The 24,696-nt window shown below is 45.4% G+C and overlaps 2 protein-coding genes across 2 annotated transcripts in view; both read left to right on the top strand.

Moving 5' to 3' along the window:
- Positions 1 to 24,696, top strand: part of cog5 (component of oligomeric golgi complex 5) — a 92,046-nt gene that overhangs the window by 43,757 nt on the left and 23,593 nt on the right. Inside the window, exons 8-12 of the mRNA XM_052460165.1 lie at positions 15,469 to 15,628; positions 15,816 to 15,928; positions 16,047 to 16,124; positions 18,756 to 18,837; positions 20,661 to 20,865. Coding sequence (XP_052316125.1) covers positions 15,469 to 15,628; positions 15,816 to 15,928; positions 16,047 to 16,124; positions 18,756 to 18,837; positions 20,661 to 20,865 — 638 coding nt within the window. The remainder of the gene's footprint in view (positions 1 to 15,468; positions 15,629 to 15,815; positions 15,929 to 16,046; positions 16,125 to 18,755; positions 18,838 to 20,660; positions 20,866 to 24,696) is intronic.
- The window catches only part of LOC118392355 (solute carrier organic anion transporter family member 1C1-like), a 176,703-nt gene that overhangs the window by 145,190 nt on the left and 6,817 nt on the right, over positions 1 to 24,696 (top strand). The window lies entirely within an intron of this gene.

Genomic DNA, 24,696 nt, shown 5'->3' with positions numbered 1-24,696 from the left:
CTGGCCGTTGTCACCGTGACCCAGAAAGCTGTATTCTCAGGGGGACAGTGTCCTGTTTCAGAGACTCTGGGGGGAGGGGAGAGCGGGATGAGAGGAGGTCAGGAGAGAAGAGATGAGGAGGGATGCATACAGGAAGCCTGCTCAGTCTCACCCTGGGACCATAATGGAATGATTTTGACCATAAAAAGAACTCTGGTGAGAACAGAACAGGATAATCTGGGCCTGTGTCTGTTCTCCGTAGTCTGTAATGGGCCACGTTCTGTTCAGCTCACTGTAATGATAACGATAGGTGTGTGGGTGTGTAGGTTGAGGCTATACACATTATCTCAGGTCTCTATAAAGGCTAATCTGTATAAATGAGTAACCACCTCTCCTTCATTAGAGCTCATCTGGCCTAGGCTACTGATGTGCACTTTCCAGGTCATGCATGTTTTCCATGTTAACATGCATCTGTGTAGGTTGTAATTCCCCTTGATTAGTGGTATGTGTGTGTGGCTGTGTGCATGACTCCTGGCATGAACACCACCACGCTGAGTCTCATTTGCGGAACGCGGAAATACAGGACCCAGAGTTCAATTCCTTATGAAAGATATCTCCCGCACACGATTACCTACGTACGCATTTAGTAGTGTATTGTCTAGCCTAATCATTCTACATGCTATTATATAGATGTATTATTGTTAAATCCCCATAGATGTGTTATCATTGATTGCCCAGAGAGGCCAACTCACCTGGTTTCCCAGGTCTGAATCAGTCCCCGATTACAGGGGCCAGTTGAAAAACAGCAGAGCTGTGGTCCTGGAGGCCCAGTTGAATAGCCCTAATCTAAATCGATTCTGATGTTACTTAAGTGTTGTGTCTGCTGCTACAAATGGGCTTTGACTGTGTATCCCTCCAGCTAAACAGAAGGAAATCAGTGTCAACGTGTTTTTCTCACTTAGCTCTTACTCAGAAAACGCTAAGAAAGTGCTATTGTGCCTCTGTTGCCGTGGGTAAACATGGAGGGAAATAGGTTGGAAGAACCGTTTATTTTCAGTCATCCCTCCACATTTATTATTATGAGTCTGTTTAATTGCCTGTGTCTCTGCACACTAGACTTATTTATAGTTGTTAAATTATCACCCGAAACAGAGATTGGAGAAGATGAAAGATAGTTTCACGCTGACGGCACCTTGTCTCTGTATTAAAAGGCACCTTGTCTCTGTATTCTTGTCTCTGTATTAAAAGGCACCTTGTCTCTGTATTAAAAGGCACCTTGTCTCTGTATTAAAAGGCACCTATATTTGTCTCTAAAAGGCACCTTGTCTCTGTATTAAAAGGCACCTTGTCTCTGTATTCTGTATTAAAAGGCACCTTGTCTCTGTATTAAAAGGCACCTTGTCTCTGTATTAAAAGCACATTGTCTCATTAAAGGCACCTTGTCTCTGTATTAAAAGGCACCTTGTCTCTATATTAAAAGGCACCTTGTCTCTGTATTAAAAGGCACCTTGTCTCTGTATTAAAAGGCACCTTGTCTCTGTATTAAAAGGCACCTTGTCTCTGTATTAAAAGGCACCTTGTCTCTGTATTAAAAGGCACCTTGTCTCTATATTAAAAGGCACCTTGTCTCTGTATTAAAAGGCACCTTGTCTCTGTATTAAAAGGCACCTTGTCTCTGTATTAAAAGGCATAAACAAGTACACTGTCAGCATATCAGGAAGAAATGTGCTTGCAGCCCTCTTCCGTAGTCCCTGTAGATACAGTTGTATCTTCATCGGAGTTCATCAACACAATCAAGAAATTGTCACTTAAAACCTAAGGATCCGCCCCTTTTTTAAAATTTTCACCTAAAATGACATACCCAAATCTAACTGCCTGTAAGCTCAGGACATGAAGCAATGATATGCATATTCTTGGTACCATTTGAAAGGAAACACTTAGAAGTTTGTGGAAATGTGAAAGGCATGTAGGAGAATCTAACACAAGTGTAGTCTGGTAAAAGATATTACAAATATATTTTTTTGTACCATCATCTTTGAAATGCAAGAGAAAGGACATAATGTATTAATCCAGTCCAGATGCAATTTAGATTGTGATCACTAGATGTCAGCAGTGTATGTGCAAAGTTTTAGCCTGATCCAATGAACCATTGGATTTCTGTTCAAAACTTTTTATCAAGACTGCCCACATGTGCCTAATTTGTTTATTAATAACCTATCATGTTCAAAATTGTGCACTTTCCTGAAACCATAGCATGGTTTTATTTCACTGTAATATCTACTGTAAATTGGACAGTGCAGTTAGATTAAAAAGAATTTAAGGTTTCTGCCAATATCAGACATGTCTATGTCCTGGGAAGTTTTCTTGTTACTTATAGCCTCATACTAATTGCATTAGCCTACTTTAGCTCAACCGTCCTGCGGACGGGGCACCGATACCGAAGAAGTTAATGAGCTTATATCCAAACCCAGAGCCTGTTAGTCATCTAGAATCACAGTCATGAAATGTCAGCCAGCCATTACTAGCATCATTCCTAGACCTGTCTCTGACAGATCTGAACTCTAAGAGAGAGAGAGAGGGAGAGAGAGAGCAGATGAGAGGATCTGGAGACACGAGAGGAGGATGGAGGGAAGATGAGAAGGGAATCGATGGAGAAATTAAAGGATGGAGAGTGGGATAGACGTGATCAGAGGTGACTCAGGAGCAGATGGCCCCTCAGCCTGGGAGTGAGTGTGTGCCTGTGTCAGTCTGTGCGAGTCTGTCTGACCACCTGTGTCTGCGTGTGTCATGAGAACCACAGGAGACATGAGGACATGCAGAGAGAGAGAATGAGGGAGCAAGGCAGGGAGGGAGGGATAGAAAAGTTGAGAGGAACAGACAGAATGTGTGAAAAGGTGGTTTTCTACAGTGCATGCTGTCTATCTTTCTCTCTCTTATTTTCACACAATCTCTCTTGTTCCTTCCCTCACTCACTCTGCATAATTCTCTCCTTCTTTTGCAACTATGTCCTCTCTCTCTCTCTCACTCACTCACTCACTCACTCACTCACTCACATATATATCTGGATTGATGAACAGGAGAACTGTTTTGTGATGGTACAACGTTCTCCTCCCTAATAGCAAAAATCGAATCAAATCACATTTTATTGGTCACATACACCGCTCTGATTGTCCTACAGCTAGATCAACAGAACACTTACCTAACACCCCGTCCTGCAATCACAACCAGGATATATTTAAGCAATAAGGCACGAGGGGGCGTGGTATATTGGCCATATACTACAAACCCCCGAGGCGCCTTATTGCTATTCTAAAATGGTTACCAATGTAATTAGAAATGTAATTGGCTGAAAGTCTTGTCACCATGCATATACTATGTGCTTTATCTCCCTTAGTTAGCAGTTTTCCAAAATTTCACAAAATTACCCGTTTTGTTGCTAATCTGATGCTATTAAACATATTTTGCCATGATACTGAGAGAGATGTTTTCATTTTAAAATCTAATTAAACCTCAAATATAGGCGTGTTGAATGTGATAACGGCACTGGATTATGAGCTGTCTTGTCTGCTATGAAGTGTGTGTGTGTGGGTGGGTGGGTGGGTGGGTGGGTGACACTGGTGTCTATCCCTGTTTTAACTCTCTGTAACTGCTATAAAACATCTCCAGTGCGGTTTTTGAATCTGTGTGTGTGCACTGCTAAAGAGAGCGAGAAAGAGTGTGTGTGTGTGTATATATATATATATATATATATATGTGTGTGTGAGTTCTTTTTATTTATTTTTTACCTTGCATCCCATGAGAGTGAATGTCATTCCCGTACACTGCTTGCTATGAATTCTATCTGATGGTGTTTAGGTGACAAATTGCTCAATCTGATTGGGTGCTACACCCAGCTGATTGGTTAAGTAGAGACAGGACAAGAGATAATGTCTATATTAGGCCTACTTTGTATCGTTTGAAGGCACAAAGAACACGCGAGAGAAGGTTCAGGTCGAAAGTATAGCCTTGTCTTTCAGAAACGGTCACTGATCGAAACGACAACAATGAAAACGTGAGTGACGATAATCACGTATGGATGGGAATAATCTTTATCACACTTAATTTGACAGGTTATTTATGGCATGGTAGTGACGGTTTCATTACTGTTGTGAGCTGACCTTTGAGGTACCACAAAGGAGAGACTGGCGGTGTATGTGTTAATAACGATTGCCCCAGCAGGGCTGATCGGGGAGGATCTGTTTTTTTTTTTTTAATGGAACATGTTGCCAGGGTATTACTACATACTGTAGTCTCTTTGCTAGTGTTCAGAAAGTTGAGGAGTCCGTCCTCCTACCAACACCCCTTCATTTAATTGTTGAGCCTTTGGGATTGTTCCTCATACATACAGAGACAGAGCAGAGCTGTTCAAAGCTCCTGGTGTGGCCTGTCAGTAAATGAGGAGAGACGAGTTGGCTTAAACAAAGTGATATTGTTTCCTCAGTGTAGCTCAGTGTTCCGTGAGGACCAATTTTTCAGCATGTGTTTCTTCTGTGTACCAGCGGGGAGACGAGTGTTCTGTGCTGGAAAAAACACTTTCCCTCGCTGTTTTACATTACCAGGCCCACTAGTTAACATGTGTTTATAGTTAGAGCTCTGGGTGGAAAGAGAGCAGAACAAACCATTGTGCCTACCTGGTGATTTCTCTATGGACATATATACTGGTCCACAAGAAAATGTGGGATTTTTCTACCACTTTACACTTGTTTTGTGGTCAGATGTACTGAGTCGGACACTTCTTCCTCCTATGACACAGAATATAATATATGCTATTTAGCAGGTGCTTTTATCCAAAGCAACTTAGTCATACGTGCGTTCATTTTCATATGGGTGGCCCCAGTGGGAATCGACTCACGATCTTGGTGTTGCAAGCACCATGCTCTTCCAACTGAGCAGCACATGACCACTTCCTGTTATTTTGGTTCCGGTTCATCGAGCAGAAAGACACTGATTTGTGTCTGTTTGGTGGTAAATGTATGATAATTAATGGGCATAGTTTGCTATTGTACACGTCTTGAATATTGAATAGCTTTTTAGCATCTATTCAAACGTTGACCTTTTTTTTAGTTTGAATGTCAAATCAAGGGAAACTAATTGCCAGTGATGTTGGGGGAAACATAAGTCACCTCATGCTCAAGTCATTAGCAGACGGCAAGAGGTTTGTCATCGAACAACAACAGAAGCAGCTCAAGATACCATGAATATGACAGTACTGAGCTATCGTCTCCTCATATTCATTAGTCTATTTATTTGCTATTAATTACCCCAGCAGGCGTGTGTGTGTGTGTGTGTGTGTGCGCGTGCGTGCGTGCACATTGGTGAAGTCCTCATTTTATATTCATATTTGACGATATCACGTCTCCCCCCAGCCTTGAAGAAATGAGCCAATTATCTAAGTCTTCTGAGTAGAGTTTGATCCTGTACTGTGATGTCCAAATAGATACCACATGGATTGTTTGTCAAGTGATTTTTGTTTCTTACACTTCTCCAACATTTCCTCTCTCATCGACTCACTTGTGATGCCTCTCTCTCCATGCGCTTGTTTGTCACCTTTTCACTCCTCTATCATTTTCCCACCCTCTGTCTTCTTCCCATCCTCCTCTCCTAAAAAGCGCATTCTTTCTCCTGGTCGTTTGTCGTGTGTGCATTTTGTGTCTGTCTTAATTGTACACAACCAGCCCTAAAAGACTTGAGTAGGCCTTCCTGATGTTTGTTATGGGGTTGCCTTGGTTACGCGGCAGATATTATCTCTCATTTATTTCTGGCTCTTCTGCTTAACACACCCTCTATTTTCTCTATATCTCTTTTAAAAGTAGTACTTTCATACCTTTTAAAAAAATCTCCTTTCCTCCTGAATGATTTGGTGCATTTAACCTCTGTTTTAACTGAGCAATTTAGGAATACAACTTTGTGAGGAACTCCGACAGCTGTAGATTAAGTCAAGTAAAATCATAAGCTCGTTATTGTGTTGTTTTGATATTGTTACATCAAAGCAGATTGGACCTTTGTCATCAAACAGACACACACACACACAAACAGGAAAGGAAACAGTACAGGAAAGCAAATGTCAGAGTGTACATAACCCACCTACATGTGTCTGAACATTCTCACCCATCCTCTTATCAGCGATTGGTTTGTTTGACAAATACACACCGAGTGTGTGCATGTGTGTGTGTAAATGTCCACTCCCTGGTAAAAGTTATGGACCGTGGGTAATGGTTCAGGCCAACAGGTGTCTGTAGGAAGGAACCAATGAAGTGAAATGATTTGGTTCAGATGGTGTCAAGCGTGTGGGGCGTCAACCAGGTTGAGGAGTACAAAGACAAGTGTGTCTTGCCTACAGTCAAGCATGGTGGTGGGAGTGTCATGGTCTGGGGCTGCATGAGTGCTGCCGGCACTGGGGAGCTACAGTTCATTGAGGGGACATTTTCACTTAGGGGTGTACTCACTTTTGTTGCCAGCGGTTTAGACATTAATGGCTGTGTGTTGAGTTATTTTGAGGGGACAGCAAATTTACACTGTTATACAAGCTGTACACTCACTTTACATTGTAGCAAAGTGTCATTTCTTCAGTGTTTTCACATGAAAAGATATGCTCAAATATTTACAAAAATGTGAGGGGTGTACTCACTTTTGTGATATACTGTATATACACACACACACACACACACACACACACACACACACACACACACACACACACACACACACACACACACACACACACACACACACACACACACACACACACACACACACACACACACACACACACACACACACACACACAACATACAGGTAATTGCCAAAATATAGGAAACACCAATATAAAGTTTCTTAAAAGGGCTTTGGGCCACCACAGCCAAACAGCTTCAATGCACTGTGGCATATATTCTCCAAATGACTGTAACTCTATTGAAGGGCTTCTACGCCGTTCTTCCATCACTTGGTGTTTTGTTGATGGCGGTGTCTCAGTCGCCGCTCCAGAACCTCCCATAAGTGTTAAATTGTGTTGAGATCTGGTGACAGAGACGGCCACGGCATATGGTTTACATTGTTTTAATGCTCATCAAACCATTCAGTGACCACTCGTGCCCTGTGAATGAAGGCATTGTCATTCTATGGGGACATAGTCATGGCAGGCAAAATAATGGGCAACTGGGCCTGCCCAGCATTTTTATAGATGACCCTAAAACAGACATATGCCCAGTCATGAACCCCATTCAGGACAGACACCTACTCCATGGGTGGACATCTACCCCAGACAGACATATGCCCAGTCATGGCATACCTATTTGTCATAGGCGTTGTTTGATATTGTTACCTCAAAACACATATTTGTCATAAAACCGAGAGAGACACACACACACACACACTTACAGGAAAGCAAACGTCAGATGGTACATAATCCACCAGCACGTGTGGAAACCATCTCACCCATCCTCTTATCAGCGATTGGTTTGTTTGACCAATTTCTTGACATACGTTCTGAGTGTGAGTGAGTGTGTGTGTGAATGAGTGAAAGTGAATGTCCACTCAGTGGTAAAAGCTAACAGGGTGTATGGACAGTGGGTAATGATTCAGGCCAACAGGTGTCTCTAGGAAGGAAGTGCAAAGCAGAGGGTTGTCATTCGCGTCGCTGCCTCAGTCTCTCTGACAGGGGGAGCTACCTGGAAGCTGGCTGCAACTACTCCCAGAAGTGCCTTAACACCACTGACCTCAAATCCTCTGGGGAAAATAAAAGAGATCACAAGAGATGACTTACATTCAATTATTCATTCTAGCAGAGAGGAATGTTTCTGAGGTTGAGTCAGTCGTCGTCCTTGGTATGCATTCTGTATAATGAATTGTATAATGAATTCCTTATTCAAAGAAAAGCTGTGTGTGTGAATGTATGTGTCTGGTTACAATGCTTCATACTGTTGATGGCTAGGCCCCCTGTAGCTCACATTACAGCTCCTGTAAGCTGCTTTCACTCAAATACCAGTCAAATAGTAAACCTTCCTATCAGGAAGAGACACCCCCCAGCCTACCATCAAACACACACAACCCACCAAACATGAAATGTGTCTTCATTAGAGAAATTTCAATGATTTTTAGAGACCCTCCTCCACAACACATACACGCGCGCACACCAAAAAACAAACATTAAACCTGCCTGTAATGTTTCTCTTCTCCATGGTTGCCCACCTTCCTCTAGAGAAACGCATCTAATCTTGTAACCACCAAAATAAGCCTTTCTCACTCCTGTGAATGTGAATATGCCTGCACATATGGCCTGCTATCCTCCTCACTTATAATGAGAAATGGTTGTTTTCTGTGTGATGATGTACCTTTTTGGATGTCTTCCCTGAGTGTGTGGGATCCAGTTCACAGCAACCTTGTACTAGCAGCAGGCTCAGCCATAGAGATATATATTGTAATACTGCGGACCCAGGCCATCTGTTAAAGAGGCAGGCTCTGCCGGCTGAATATGTAACACTGTGACCTTGGCTACGTTCATATGTTCAGAATGATTTTTTTTATTTTACCGGGACGTCTCTTGAAATGAGAAATGTCGAAGCCATGACAGCAGCCTCACAGTCAGTGCATCACTTTCATGTCAAGGAATAGGCCTAGCAGTGAAGGAAGCCAAGAACCTAGCCAGGTGTTTGTGTTTACTCAGCACTGTGAATATTACAGTCCCTGCCTGGTTTAATGATGTTATCTGACATGGTGTCTATAAGGATGCAGCTGCCTGCCTGACGACAACAATACAGTAATGGTCTGTGAAGGGTGGGTTCTTCCCCTGTACTGTGTGGCTGTGTCTCAAATCAAATCAAACTTTATTTGTCACATGCGATGAATTCAAGTGTAGACTTTACCGTGAAATACTTACTTACTAGCCCTTAACCAGCAGTGCAGTTCAAGAGAGTTAAGAAAATATTTACCAAATAAACAAAAGTAAAAAGTTACACAATAAAATAACAATAACGAGGGTATATATGTACCAGTACCGAGTCTATGTACGGGGGTACACGTTAGTAGAGGTCATTTGTACATGTAGGTAGGGGTGAAGTGACTATGCATAGATAATAATACACAGTGAGTAGCAGCAGTGTACAAACCAAATGGAAGGGGGGTTAATGTAAATACCAAAAACGGCACACTACTCCCTACGTAGATCACTACTTTTGACCAGGGCCCGTAGTGCACTATGTAGAAAATAAGGGGCCATTTGGGAAGCAGCCCGTGTATGCTGCCACATGCTCATTAAGACTGAGTGGGGCTATTTTTAGCCTGCTCCTCTCACCTCCCGGTCGACAGCGAAGGTCTCACTACTCCTGGTGTGTGTGTGTGTGTGTGTGTGTGTGTGTGTGTGTGTGTGTGTGTGTGTGTGTGTGTGTGTGTGTGTGTGTGTGTGTGTGCGCGTGCGCGCGCCCAATCAAGCCAAACCAATTAGCCTGATTTTTGTTATGCCGAAAGAGAAAGATCCCCCTCGGCACCTGCTACACTGGGAACATAAATAGTTTGTGTATTACCCTGGGGCGAGGCAACGTGAAAACATCTGGCACTGAGCTGCCACAGAGCCCCAACAGGGCATATACTATGTATTTATTTATATATACAGTGGGGAGAACAAGTATTTGATACACTGCCGATTTTGCAGGTTTTCCTACTTACAAAGCATGTAGAGGTCTGTAATTTTTATCATAGGTACACTTCAACTGTGCGAGACGGAATCTTAAAAAAAAATCCAGAAAATCACATTGTATGATTTTTTAAGTAATTCATTTGCATTTTATTGCATGACATAAGTATTTGATCACCTACCAACCAGTAAGAATTCCGGCTCTCACAGACCTGTTAGTTTTTCTTTAAGAAGCCCTCCTGTTCTCCACTCATTATATATATATATACCTACTTATTCTATGGTTTTTCTACATTATTTACTATTTTCTAAATTGTAGAATTTCAGTGAAGACATCAAAACTGTGAAATACATATGGAATCATATAGTAATCCAGAAGTGTTATACTAACCAAAATATATTTTGCCATTCTATCAACCAGCATCACGAGGAATGCTTTTCCAACAGCCTTGAAGGAGTTCCCACATATGCTGAGCATTTGTTGGCATATTTTTCCTTCAATCTTTAACCCAAACCATCTCAATTGGGTTGAGGTTAGGTGATTGTGGAGGCCAGGTCATCTGATGCAGTACCATCACTCTCCTTCTAGGTCAAATAGCCCTTATACAGCCTGGAGGTGTGTTTTGGGTCATTGTCCTTTTAAAAAACAAATTATAGCCCCACAAAGCGCAAACCAGGTGGGATGGTGTATCGCTGCAAAATGCTGTGGTGGCCGTGCTGGTTAAGTGTGCCTTGAATTCTAAATAAATCACCAACAGTGTCACCAGCAAAGCACCACTACACCTCCTCCTCCTTGCTTCACGGTGGGAACCACACATGCAGAGATCATTCGTGTTGCAAAGACATGGCCCTTGGAACCAAAAATCTCAAATTGGACTCATCAGAACAAAGGACAGATTTCCACCTGTCTAATGTCCATTGCTCGTGCTTCTTTTCCCACGCATGTCTCTTCTTCTTATTGATGTCCTTTAGTAGTGGTTTCTTTGCAGCAATTCGCCCACGAATGCCTGATTCACGCAATATCCTCTAAACAGTTGACTTTTGCGCTTGATTGTTTTTGCGACAGCACTTGAAGAAACTTTCAAAGTTCTTGACATTTTCCGGATTGACTGACCTTCATGTCATATTAAAGGAATGATGGACTGTCATTTCTCTTTGCTTATTGGAGCGGTTCTTGCCATAATATGGGTTTGGTATTTGACCAAATATGGCTTTCTTCTGTATTTTTAAAAATATTGTTTTTAATTTCACCTTTATTTAACCAGGTAGGCAAGTTGAGAACAAGTTCTCATTTACAATTGCAACCTGGCCAAGATAAAGCAAAGCAGTTCGACACATACAACAACACAGAGTTAAACATGGAGTAAAATACATTTACATTACATTTAAGTCATTTAGCAGACGCTCTTATCCAGAGCGACTTACAAATTGGTGCATTCACCTTATGACATCCAGTGGAACAGCCACTTTACAATAGTGCATCTAAATCTTTTAGGGGGGGGGGGTGAGAAGGATTACTTATCCTATCCTAGGTATTCCTTAAAGAGGTGGGGTTTCAGGTGTCTCCGGAAGGTGGTGATTGACTCCGCTGTCCTGGCGTCGTGAGGGAGTTTGTTCCACCATTGGGGGGCCAGAGCAGCGAACAGTTTTGACTGGGCTGAGCGGGAACTGTACTTCCTCAGTGGTAGGGAGGCGAGCAGGCCAGAGATGGATGAACGCAGTGCCCTTGTTTAAACATACAGTCAATAATACAGTAGAAAAATAAGTCTATATACAATGTGAGCAAATGAGGTGAGATAAGGGAGGTAAAGGCAAAAAAAGTCAATGGTGTCGAAGTAAATACAATATAGCAAGTGAATCACTGGAATGGTAGATTTGCAGTGGAAGAATGTGTAAAGTAGAGAGATTAATAATGGGGTGCAAAGGAGCAAAATAAATAAATAAATACAGTAGGGGGAGGTAGTTGTTTGGGCTAAATTATAGATGGGCTATGTACAGGTGCAGTAATCTGTGAGCTGCTCTGACAGCTGGTGCTTAAAGCTAGTGAGGGAGATGCGTGTTTCCAGTTTCAAAGCTTTTTGTAGTTCGTTCCAGTCATTGGCAGCAGAGAACTGGAAGGAGAGGCGGCCAAAGGGAGAATTTGGTTTTGGGGGTGACCAGAGAGATATACCTGCTGGAGCGTGTGCTACAGGTGGGTGCTGCTATGGTGACCAGCGAGCTGAGATAAGGGGGGACTTTACCTAGTAGGGTCTTGTAGATGACATGGAGCCAGTGGATTTGGCGACGAGTATGAAGCGAGGGCCAGCCAACGAGAGCGTACAGGTCGCAGTGGTGGGTAGTATATGGGGCTTTGGTGACAAAACGGATGGCACTGTGAAGACTGCATCCAATTTATTGAGTAGGGTATTGGAGGCTATTTTGTAAATAACATCGCCGAAGTCGAGGATCGGTAGGATGGTCAGTTTTACAAGGGTATGTTTGGCAGCATGAGTGAAGGATGCTTTGTTGCGAAATAGGAAACCAATTCTAGATTTAACTTTGGTTTGGAGATGTTTGATGTGAGTCAGACACCTGGGTATTTGTAGTTGTGCTTATATTCTAAGTCAGAACCGTCCAGAGTAGTGATGTTGGACGGGCGGGCAGGCAGGTACAGGCAGCGATCGGTTGAAGAGCATGCATTTAGTTTTACTTGTATTTAAGAGCAGTTGGAGGCCACGGAAGGAGAGTTGTATGGCATTGAAGCTCATCTGGAGCGTTGTTAACAAAGTGTTTAAAGAAGGGCCAGAAGTATACAGAATGGTGTAGTCTGTGTAGAGGTGGATCAGAGACTCACCAGCAGCAAGAGCGACATGAGTGATGTTTACAGAGAAGAGAGTCGGTCCAAGAATTGAACCCTGAGACACCCCCATAGAGACTGCCAGAGGCCCAGCCAACAGGCCCCCCGATTTGACACACTAAACTCTATCAGAGAAGTAGTTGGTGAACCAGGCGAGGCAATCATTTGAGAAACCAAGGCTATCGAGTCTGCCGATGAGGATGTAGTGATTGACAGAGTCGAAAGCCTTGGCCAGATCAATGAATAGGGCTGCACAGTATTGTTTCTTATCGATGGCGGTTAATTTATCGTTTAGGACCTTGAGCGTGGCTGAGGTGCACCCATGACCAGCTCTGAAACCAGATTGTATAGCGGAGAATGTATGGTGGGAATCGAAAAGGTAATCTGTTTGTTGACTTGGCTTTCGAAAACCTTAGAAAGGCAGGGTAGGATAGATATAGGTCTGTAGCAGTTTGCGTCAAGAGTGTCCCCCCCTTTAAAGAGGGGGATGACCGCAGCTGCTTTCCAATCTTTGGGAATCTCAGACGACACGAAAGAGAGGTTGTACAGGCTAGTAATATGGGTTGCAACAATTTGGGCAGATAATTTTAGAAAGAAAGGGTCCAGATTGTCTAGCCCGGCTGATTTGTAGGGGTCCAGATTTTGCAGCTCTTTCAGACCATCAGCTGACTGGATTTTGGAGAAGGAGAAATGGGGAAGGCTTGGGCGAGTTGCTGTGGGGGGTGCAGTGCTGTTGACTGGGGTAGGGGTAGCCAGGTGGAAAGCATGGCCAGCCGTAGAAAAAAGCTTCTTGAAATTCTCAATTATAGTGGATTTATTGGTGGTGACAGTGTTTCCTATCCTCAGTGCAGTGGGCAGCTGGGAGGAGGTGTTCTTATTCTCCATGTACTTTACAGTGTCCCAGAACGTTTTTGAGTTTGTGTTGCAGGAAACAAATGTCTGCTTGAAAAAGCTAGCCTTGGCTTTTCTAACTGCCTGTGTATACTGGTTTCTAGCTTCCCTGAAAAGTTGCATATCACGGGGGCTGTTCGATGCTAATGCAGAACGTCATAGGATGTTTTTGTGTTGGTTAAGGGAAGTCGGGTCTGGGGAGAACCAAGGGCTATATCTGTTCCTGGTTCTAAATTTCTTAAATGGGGCATGCTTATTTAATATGGTGAGGAAGGCATTTTTTTTTTAAATAACCAGGCATCCTCTACTGACGGGATGAGGTCAATATCCTTCCAGGATACCCCGGCCAGGTCGATTATAAAGGCCGGCTCGCTGAAGTGTTTCAGGGAGCGTTTGATAGTGATGAGTGGAGGTCGTTTGACCGCTGACCCATTACGGATGCAGGCAGTGATCGCTGAGATCTTGTTTGAAAACAGCAGAGGTGTATTTAGAGGGCAAGTTGGTTAGGATGATATCTATGAGGGTGCCCGTGTTTACGGCTTTGGGGTGGTACCTGGTAGGTTAATTGATCATTTGAGTGAGATTGAGGGCATCAAGCTTAGATTGTAGGATGGCTGGGGTGTTAAGCATGTTCCAGTTTAGGTCGCCTAGCAGCACGAGATCTGAAGATAGATGGGGGGAAATCAGTTCACATATGGTGTCCAGAGCACAGCTGGGGGCAGAGGGTGGTCTATAGCAAGCGGCAACGGTGAGACTATATCGGTGTGGAATAACTTGACTGGCCTGCACAGAGCCCTGTATTTCTACACACACACACACACCTACCCACCTGACCCGGACGGACGCTGCAGAGCTCACGCTCGCAAAGAACTGATCAAATATCGCCCCTCGGTCAGTTAGTGTATTTCTGTGTGTGTCATGCACGGACGCATCCTTTTTATCCACAGCAAACTCTTTGGCATTAGAAATACTGTGTCATGGCTTTGGACATGATAACAGCAGGGTTTACTCAACACCTGTGTCACCCTATTGACCAATCCATGGACTGCAGACATGAGACATATAGTGTCACGCCTTCCAGACGGCTGGGGTCGAGGCTCCATGACAGGGTCTTGACATTATCACATCCACCAGCTGACACCTCACTGGGCCGTGAGCTCTGGCGCTGGCTTCCTGATTATGACCCAGCTGGAGCTGACTTTAGGGGCAGTTTCCTAAATGGCCCTGAGTTAGGAATGGAGAGAGTTGAAACTGTGTTTCCAAGAACTCGTTAGGCCAGAGAAATGAGATGGAGAGGGAGGGAGCGAGAAGACTGGGGTCTGACCTCAATCTCTGTTTCATGTGTGCAACAGTGAGGAGAGAGGGGAGGGAGAGATGGGGAGGGTGTGAGCGGTTTCTGGATGATGGTGAACAAAGCTCCGATTAGTCCTGAGTGCTTGTTCCTTAATAAGAGCTGCTATCAGACCCTACTAGTAATTACTCACACACAACCATGCACGCACACACACTCACACCAAGAAATGTCAGAGTACTTGCGTATCCTGATCTTTTCCCATTAGCTGAGGAGAATTGTTGAATATGACCCATTTTTTTAGACCACCCCCTCCCTTGCATATAGTGATGTCAATCGTCTGAACTTGTGTGTGTGTGTGTGTGCCAGTCGGTACGTGTGTTTCTCTACCCTGGGGCGGCAGGGTAGCCAAGTGGTTAGAGCGTTGGACTAGTAACCGGAAGGTTGCAAGTTCAAATCCCCGAGCTGACAAGGTACAAATCTGTCGTTCTGCCCCTGAACAGGCAGTTAACCCACTGTTCCTAGGCCGTCATTGAAAATAAGAATTTGTTCTTAACTGACTTGCCTAGTAAAATAAAGTTAAAAAAATAAATTTAATTAAATCCAGAGTGTGAGGTACACTCCATTCTGTGTGTCTGTCCAGTCAGTAGAAGTATGTCTGACGTGTATTTAGTTGGTTGATTGGACTCCACTGTGCTCCAAGACTGACTATCTCAGACTAGATAGGGTTGGAGTTGAATGACTGAACCTGACACACACGCACACACACACCAACTGTCTCCTCTCCTCTGTGTCCCCATGTAGAACCCGACTCAGGTGGGCACGGCCCTCCAGGTGTTCTATAACCTGGGCAGTCTGAGGGAGACCATCAGTGGGGTGGTGGAGGGCTACCGGACCACCATACAGGACAACGTCACCACCGCCCTGGACATCAAGGGACTCACCCAGCCCACTGGCAACAGAGGTAGGTGGGGGTAAGAGTTAGGGGGTGAGGAAAATAGTGTTTCAGTTTTGGTACTCTTGTCCTGTGTAACTTTTTCACCCATGTCATTTCGTGTGTGTGTGTGTGTGTGTGTGTGTGTGTGTGTGTGTGTGTGTGTGTGTGTGTGTGTGTGTGTGTGTGTGTGTGTGTGTGTGTGTGTGTGTGTCAGGTGCGCCAGGCAGAGCGGTGATGCCAACCCCAGGTAACACTGCAGCGTTCCGAGCTGCTCTCTGGACCAACCTAGAGAAACTCATGGACCAGATCTGTGCAGCTTGCGGACAGGTATGCCTTTACCTTTGCAGATATTTTAAAAGTAAATGTGCACATTTTTACCTGCTGAAGTAGAGTAATGTACCTAGTCAGGGAGTACGGAGTTAACATGTAACCTCTCTGTGTTTAGGTGCAACACCTCCAGAAGGTCCTGACGAAGAAGAGAGACCCTGTCACTCACGTCTGCTTCATCAGTGAGATCATTAAGGTGAGACGCCATGTCCTCATAAAAGGCCTGTGTATTCTTGCCCCTGAACTGTCATCAGCACACCCTTCCACAACATCTATTCCTCTACTACCGGGGCGGCAGGTAGCCTAGTGGTTAGAGAAGGTAGCCTAGTGGTTAGAGCAGGTCGCCTAGTGGTTAGAGCGTTGGACTTGTAACTGAAAGGTTGCAAGATCGAATCCCCGAGCTGACAAGGTAAAAATCATTCTGCCACTGAACAAGGCAGTTAACTCACTGTTCCTAGGCCGTCATTTGAAAATAAGAAAATGTTCTTAACTAACTTGCCTAGTTAAATAAAGGTAAAATATATATTTTTTAAACTCTTGGCATATCATTCTCTTCTCTTTTGCCTTCCCCTGACTACCTCTTTCCTCTCCTCTCTCCCTCTCCCATTCCCCTCTCTCCATCCTGATCGGTCCGTTACTTGGGCCTGTCCTAAACCAGACCTACCCAGGCTTTATTGACTCTTGTTTGCATCAGCAGAATGCTGGGCTTGTTAAGCAGAACAGCTTGAAGGGACTTGAGTTATCTAATACAAGCTGAAAGAGATTCAGCTGTGCCGATTTTCTTTCTTGCAGGAGCATAGACCTCTTAATTTGCTCCCGCTCCGCTCTTTCTCTTCCTTCCTCCCTCGCTCTGCTTCTATTCCCCCACCCTCTCATTCCTGCCGTTGTCACGCTCTCTCCATCTCTCTTTATCCTCTATGAAGGTCCACAGTCCTATAATTGTCCTTTTATATTCAGGACAGCAGTCGACCTATTAGCAGCTTGCACCAATTAAGATCTAGTGTGTGTGCGCATGCCTGTGTGTGCGCATGCCTGTGTGTGCGCATGCCTGTGTGTGCGCATGCCTGTGTGTGCGCATGCCTGTGTGTGCGCATGCCTGTGTGTGCGCATGCCTGTGTGTGCGCATGCCTGTGTGTGCGCATGCCTGTGTGCGTATGTTTAGAAGTAGGACATACACATGGTCTGGTCTGTTTTGTGTTGAACATTAGCAGGGTAACATTGATGGACTGTGTGTCTCCATTCTCTTTGTGTTGGGCAACAGGACAGTGTAAAACAAGGGGGGGGGGGGCAAAGTGTGGACCTCCGGGCACTTCAATCCGGCCCGCGAGACATTACATTTTTGTTTTTAAATACGAATAATCATTTATTTTTAAACCCAAACATTTTACACTTTTTTTTTCTCTCCCCAATTTTGTGATACCCAATTGGTAGTTACAGTCTTGTTCCATCACTTCAACTCCCGTACGGACTCAGGAGAGGCGAAGGTCGAGAGCCGTGCATCCTCCGAAACACGACCCAGCCAGGCCCCACACTGCTTCGTGACACAATGCCCACTTAACCCGGAACCCAGCCGCACCAATGTGTCGGAGGAAACACCGTACACCTGGCGACCGTGTCAGTGTGCATGCCCCCGGCCCGCCACAGCAGTCGCTAGAGCGCAATGGAACAAGGAAATCTCGGCCTGCCAAACCCTCTCCTAACCCAGACGATGCTGGGCTAATTGTGCGCAGCCTCATGGGTCTCCCAGTCACGGCCAACTGTGACACAGCCTGGGAAAAAACCCGGGTCTGTAGTGGTGCCTCAAGCACTGCGACGCAGTACCTTAGACCGCTACGCCACTCAGGAGGCCCCCGCAAATTGATTTTAACAAACAAAAAAATGTCCCCCAAAAAATGCGGCCCTCCGATGAATTTCAAAATCACGATGTGACCCTCGAGCCAAAAAGTTTTCCCTCCTCTGACACGGCCATTCAATAATTGAAATTCACCCTTCGAAGACACACTAATCTGCTACTAGCATCTATGTGTGCATGCCTGTGTGTCCTTCTCTACTGATTAGCAGTGATTATATTAGGAGGCGAGGAGGGCCACGTTGATGGAGGGATGTGGTGACACACACTCCCCCTTCATATGTCTTTGTTTTGATTAGACTTTCCCCTCCCTCTCTACTTTCACTTCCGTCATGTGTATGTGTGTGTTCAGTAAACTGTGTGTGTGTGTTTTTGAGTGTTCATGCGTGTGTGTGTATGTGTCAGTGTTTGCATTTACATTTGTGTGTGTGTTTAAAAATGGCACTCCTCTGCCCTCACCACCCTATCTAGTCAGTGTGTATTCCCTGTGTTACAAGACTCTTATTTGAGTCAGATGTGTGTACTAGCTCTGCATGCTTCAGAGGAGTGGACCCTCATTAGTGGACAAACCTCCTCAGCCCATCGCAAGACGCCCTGCTATAACTTGTCATTATGGTGATGAGCTGTCATTGTTGTCCACGGTGATGGTTATGGCACAGCACAGTGGTCGTGTGTGTGTGTGTGTGTGTGTGTGTGTGTGTGTGTGTGTGTGTGTGTGTGTGTGTGTGTGTGTGTGTGTGTGTGTGTGTGTGTGTGTGTGTGTGTGTGTGTGTGTTTCTAGCTGATTTGCAGTGTGATAAATGTGTGCGGTGATAGCAGCATCTGGTGTGGCTGAGGATCACACTGGTAGATAATGATGATAATGGCAGTCACCCTGCCCTTCTGCCTGTTGGGTGCAGACTGCACTCATCACAGCCCTGTGTGTGTGTGTCTCCTTGTGTGACTCTCTGTTCAGTTGTTTCTCTCTTCTCTCGGCAGGACGGCCAGCCTGATATCCTCTACACGTTTTGGAGTGATGTCACACACACTCTCTCGGTGGAGTTCCAGAGAGCTACGGCTGGTGAGGCTACAGAGCAATGTCTGTTTCACAGAGTAACGCTGATGCACCCTAGTAGCAGTGTGTGTGTGTGCTTACTCTCTCTGCGTCTCGCTCTCTCTCTCTCTCTCTCTCTCTCCCTCTTACGTTTCTCTTCGTTTTCTCTGTTTTAGCGTTGAATAGCGTTATGCCACCTGCAAATAATGCTGTACCTGCGTTTGTGTGTGTGTGTGTGTGTGTGTGTGTGTGTGTGTGTGTGTGTGTGTGTGTGTGTGTGTGTGTGTGTGTGTGTGTGTGTGTGTGTGTGTGTGTGTGTGTGTGTGTGTGTGTGTGTGTGTGTGTGTGTGTGTGTGTGTGTGTGTGTCAGCGGTACAGCACAAACAGTGGGCCATCACTCTTCCCTTCGCCTAAAAACCCTAAACGCCCCTCCATGTCCCGTCCCAACCACTGCGGGGGTATGATTACACCTCTCTGGTGATATATAACCCCTTTTCAGACAGGACAGGGTCTATAAACACATACAGACACACTCGCACACCCCTTCTTTAATTTATACCCCGCCATGGGACAGGCCCTATAAAAGGTGGAGAGACAACCCAACAGCATCCATCCACACACACCGCAGAGAAAAGTTTCCGCCCCCTCCTTATCATACAGTAAGTGTGCCATTTCACCAGAAGGGATAAATGTCAGTAGATTTAGATGTGAGTAAAAGAGTGGCGCGTTTGCTTCCTGTGGTGCTGTTAACTCTATTTCCACACAACGATCTGTGGGCTGCCTACCTACAGGATCTGTTGACTGCGTATGGAGCTGTTTCTAAGAACTCTTATAGACGCCGTTGGCGTTTCTCCTGCCGAGTTCTGTATCTAATGGTGGTGAGAGAGACTCGAGAACATTGACTGATAGCGGATGACGTGAAAAGGATACGAAGGGAAAGTGTCCACTACACAACTTATACAAAGTGTTCTCTTGGCAGGGTAAAGAAAGAGCGAAGTCAAGCTATGATCCAGTCACCATCACCCTAATCCATTACGTGTGTCTTTGCCATGTCGTGAAGCCCACAGCAGCCTGCCTTGGACGAATCCGTGTCTATTGATCCCTGCTCTAACACAGTACAGTGTTATCACCTGTTAATGATGCTCGTCATTCACTCTCACTGGTCAATACGGAGTTAATCCACACAGGCCCAGTATATCTCTCCTTCCTCGATTCTCTCTCTGTCTTTGTCAAGCTGGCTCTCTCTTTCTCTCTCTATCCATCTGTCTCTGTCCCAGTGCCCCGCACTCCTCCAAATATTTTTTTCCATTTTGTTCTCTTATTCTTTCTCTTATGGTGAAATAACCTTTTGGTTCAATTAGCATATGGAAATATACAAGAGCCTGAAAGTACTTCAGTTCAAACCTGTATGAATCATTATAAAACACTATATTATGCATTCACCAAATCAATCTACATTAAAACAATCTGCATATCATCCCTTAACGAGCAACAAATCACTCGTAAAGTCAGGTAATTAACATAATAATGAGCGGGAAAATGTCACCATTGATTTTATTTTGCTTTATTTTTATCAGGATAGTCTTTCTGTTTCAGTCTCATCCCTTCATCCATGTTCGAGTCTGGTAATCAGGGATAATGTGATGTTTCTAGTTCACGGGAGCAGAAAGACTGTTAGTGTGCATCAAAGCAGATGTTTACCTTTGCAGTCATTAAAACACAGAAGGTGACATTTTACGGCTCCACTCTTCTGCTCGTCCTCCTTCTCATCCTTCTCTTTTTGTGACCTCCTCCTCACCCCTACCCCGTTCTCTCTCTCTCTCTCTCTCGTTCTCTCTCTCCCTCTCCAGCCTCATCCTTCCTCAAGCAGGCATTAGAGGGAGAGTACCCTAAGCTTCTCCGTCTCTATAACGACCTGTGGCGTCGGCTGCAGCAGTACAGCTCCAGCATCCAGGGGGTGATATCGAGCAGCGCAGGGCTGGACACCGCCATGGACCTGCCCACCACAGAGATGGACAACCAGGACCTTTTCACACAAACCAAACACGACTACGAGTGAGTCTGAAGTGAACAAATACACACACACACACTCTCTCGGCTTTGTTACAGTATGCAGTCTGCCTCTTCACATCCTACTCAATGATCGACCGGTTCGGGATGAGTCTCTCTCTCTCTCTCACACACACACACACACGCACACGCACACACGCACACACACACACACACACACAGCCTTACCTTGACTAACCAGTGTGGGATTTGACCCAGCTTGCTGTGATTGACAGAAATAATTTCAGTATGAAGATTCTCTCTCTCACACACATTCCGTGATACGTGGTGAATCTCAGAATGTAAAGTCTCTATCTCTTTATACAGAGTACTAAAGCTGTAGGAGAGTTTAAATATGAGAGACCACTAGCAATTAAAACAAACCACAGAACCGGTCACAGCCAGCACACTGATTGGTATGCATGGATGGAGCAGAAAGTAAACGTCCATTAAACCTACTATATTTTAGAGTGCTCAGTGATGGGGGAGGAGGGGGCGAGTTAGAGATAAAGTGTGTATGTGTGTGGGCAGAGTGCCAGAAAGAGTGAAAGAAGGGGGAGAGATAAAGCTTTTCCAAAGGCCTCCAGTGTGAGTGTATAAGAAGTAGTTGAATGAAGTCACGGAGGGCAGGAGCTATCTGACGGGAGCAAGCTATAAGGCACCTCTCTGAGGAGAGACAGGGCTTTGTAGTGGAGAGAACAGAGAACGATCGAAGGACAGTTGAAGAAAACGATTCGATAAAGAAACGTCAACATCAGAGTTTTATAGAATCCTGCTGGACCAGACTCACCCTCCCATTGCCCTGGTCAAAAGTAGTGCACTAAATGGGGAATAGGGTAGGGCTGACCCCATTTAGTCGATTGTTTGGTCGATAGGCTGATCCGGTGGAAATGTGTAAAAAGAATACCTACATGATTACTTCTTATCCCTTGCGCAAATATCCTACAGCTCTGTCTGTCTGTCCAGAGCTCACATACAGTTGAAGTCGGAAGTTTACATACACTTAGGTTGGAATCATTAAAACTCGTTTTTCAACCACTCCACAAATTTCTTGTTAACAAACTATAGTTCTGGCAAGTCGGTTAGGACATCTGCTTTGTGCATGACACAAGTCATTTTTCCAACCATTGTTTACAGACAGATTATTTTACTTATAATTCACTGTATCACAATTACAGTGGGTCAGACGTTTACATACACTAAGTTGACTGTGCCTTTAAACAGCTCTGGAAATTCCAGGAAATTATGCCATGGCTTTAGAAGCTTCTGATAGGCTAGTTGACGCCATTTTAGTCAATTGGAGGTGTACCTGTGGATGTATTTCAAGGCCTACCTACAAACGCAGTGCCTCTTTGCTTGGCATCATGGGAAAATCAAAAGAAATCAGCCAAGACCTCAGAAAAAAAAATTGTAGACCTCCACAAGTCTGGTTCATCCTTAGGATCAATTTCCAAATGCCTGAAGGTACCACGTTTATCTGTACAAACAATATTATGCAAGTATAAACACCATGGGACCACGCAGGCGTCATACCGCTCAGGAAGGAGACACGTTCTGTCTCCTAGAGATGAAAGTACTTTGTTGCGAAAAGTGCAACTCAATCCGAGAACAACAGCAAAGGACCTTGTGAAGATGCTGGAGGAAACGGGTACAAAAGTACTTTGCTGCACGAGGAACTGGTGCACTTCACAAAATCGATGGTATCATGAGGAAAGAGAATTATGTGGATATATATAGTAGCAACATCTCAAGACATCAGTCAGGAAGTTAAAGCTTGATTGCAAATGGGTCTTCCAAATGGACAATGACCCCAAGAATACTTCCAAAGTTCTGGAAAAATGGCTTAAGGACAACAAAGTCAAGGTATTGGAGTGGCACAAAGCCCTGACCTCAATCCCATAGACAATTTGTGGGGTGGTGGCACCGGGATCCTCATCTCTCCCAAGTGGTCATTCTCTCTTTCTCCCCTTACCCATCTGTCTATCGCCTCCTTTGAATTCCATGCTGTCACAGTTACCAGCCCTTTCAAGCTTAACATCCTTATCATTTATCGCCCTCCAGGTTCCCTCGGAGAGTTCATCAATGAGCTTGATGCCTTGATAAGCTCCTTTCCTGAGGACGGCTCACCTCTCACAGTTCTGGGCGACTTTAACTTCCCTAATTCTACCTTTGACTCATTCCTCTCTGCCTCCTTCTTTCCACTCCTCTCCTCTTTTGACCTCACCCTCTCACCTTCCCCCCCTACTCACAAGGCAGGCAATACGCTCGACCTCATCTTTACTAGATGCTGTTCTTCCACTAACCTCATTGCAACTCCCCTCCAAGTCTCCGACCACTACCTTGTATCCTTTTCCCTCTCGCTCTCATCCAACACTTCCCACACTGCCCCTACTCGGATGGTATCGCGCCGTCCCAACCTTCGCTCTCTCTCCCCCGCTACTCTCTCCTCTTCCATCCTATCATCTCTTCCCTCTGCTCAAACCTTCTCCAACCTATCTCCTGATTCTCCCTCCTCAACCCTCCTCTCCTCCCTTTCTGCATCCCTTGACATCCTTTGACTCTCTATGCCCCCTATCCTCCAGGCCGGCTCGGTCCTCCCCTCCCGCTCCGTGGCTCGATGACTCATTGCGAGCTCACAGAACAGGGCTCCGGGCAGCCGAGCAGAAATGGAGGAAAACTCGCCTCCCTGCGGACCTGGCATCCTTTCGCTCCCTCCTCTCTACATTTTCCTCTTCTGTCTCTGCTGCTAAAGCCACTTTCTACCACTCTAAATTCCAAGCTTCTGCCTCTAACCCTAGGAAGCTCTTTGCCACCTTCTCCTCCCTCCTGAATCCCCCTCCCCCCTCCTCCCTCTCTGCAGATGACTTTGTCAACCATTTTGAAAAGAAGGTCGACGACATCCGATCCTCGTTTGCTAAGTCAAACGACACCGCTGGTTCTGCTCACACTGCCCTACCCTGTGCTCTGACCTCTTTCTCCCCTCTCTCTCCAGATGAAATCTCGCGTCTTGTGACGGCCGGCCGCCCAACAACCTGCCCGCTTGACCCTATCCCCTCCTCTCTTCTCCAGACCATTTCCGGAGACCTTCTCCCTTACCTCACCTCGCTCATCAACTCATCCCTGACCGCTGGCTACGTCCCTTCCGTCTTCAAGAGAGCGAGAGTTGCACCCCTTCTGAAAAAAACCTACACTCGATCCCTCCGATGTCAACAACTACAGACCAGTATCCCTTCTTTCTTTTCTCTCCAAAACTCTTGAACGTGCCGTCCTTGGCCAGCTCTCCCGCTATCTCTCTCAGAATGACCTTCTTGATCCAAATCAGTCAGGTTTCAAGACTAGTCATTCAACTGAGACTGCTCTTCTCTGTATCACGGAGGCGCTCCGCACCGCTAAAGCTAACTCTCTCTCCTCTGCTCTCATCCTTCTAGACCTATCGGCTGCCTTCGATACTGTGAACCATCAGATCCTCCTCTCCACCCTCTCCGAGTTGGTCATCTCCGGCGCGGCCCACGCTTGGATTGCGTCCTACCTGACAGGTCGCTCCTACCAGGTGGCGTGGCGAGAATCTGTCTCCTCACCACGCACTCTCACCACTGGTGTCCCCCAGGGCTCTGTTCTAGGCCCTCTCCTATTCTCGCTATACACCAAGTCACTTGGCTCTGTCATAACCTCACATGGTCTCTCCTATCATTGCTATGCAGACGACACACAATTAATCTTCTCCTTTCCCCCTTCTGATGACCAGGTGGCGAATCGCATCTCTGCATGTCTGGCAGACATATCAGTGTGGATGACGGATCACCACCTCAAGCTGAACCTCGGCAAGACGGAGCTGCT

Source organism: Oncorhynchus keta, chromosome 13, assembly GCF_023373465.1.
Source record: "Oncorhynchus keta strain PuntledgeMale-10-30-2019 chromosome 13, Oket_V2, whole genome shotgun sequence".
In the NCBI taxonomy this organism is placed as follows: domain Eukaryota; kingdom Metazoa; phylum Chordata; class Actinopteri; order Salmoniformes; family Salmonidae; genus Oncorhynchus; species Oncorhynchus keta.
The sequence above is the reverse complement of the archived record's forward strand: the minus strand, read 5'-3'. Positions and strand labels throughout refer to the sequence as shown.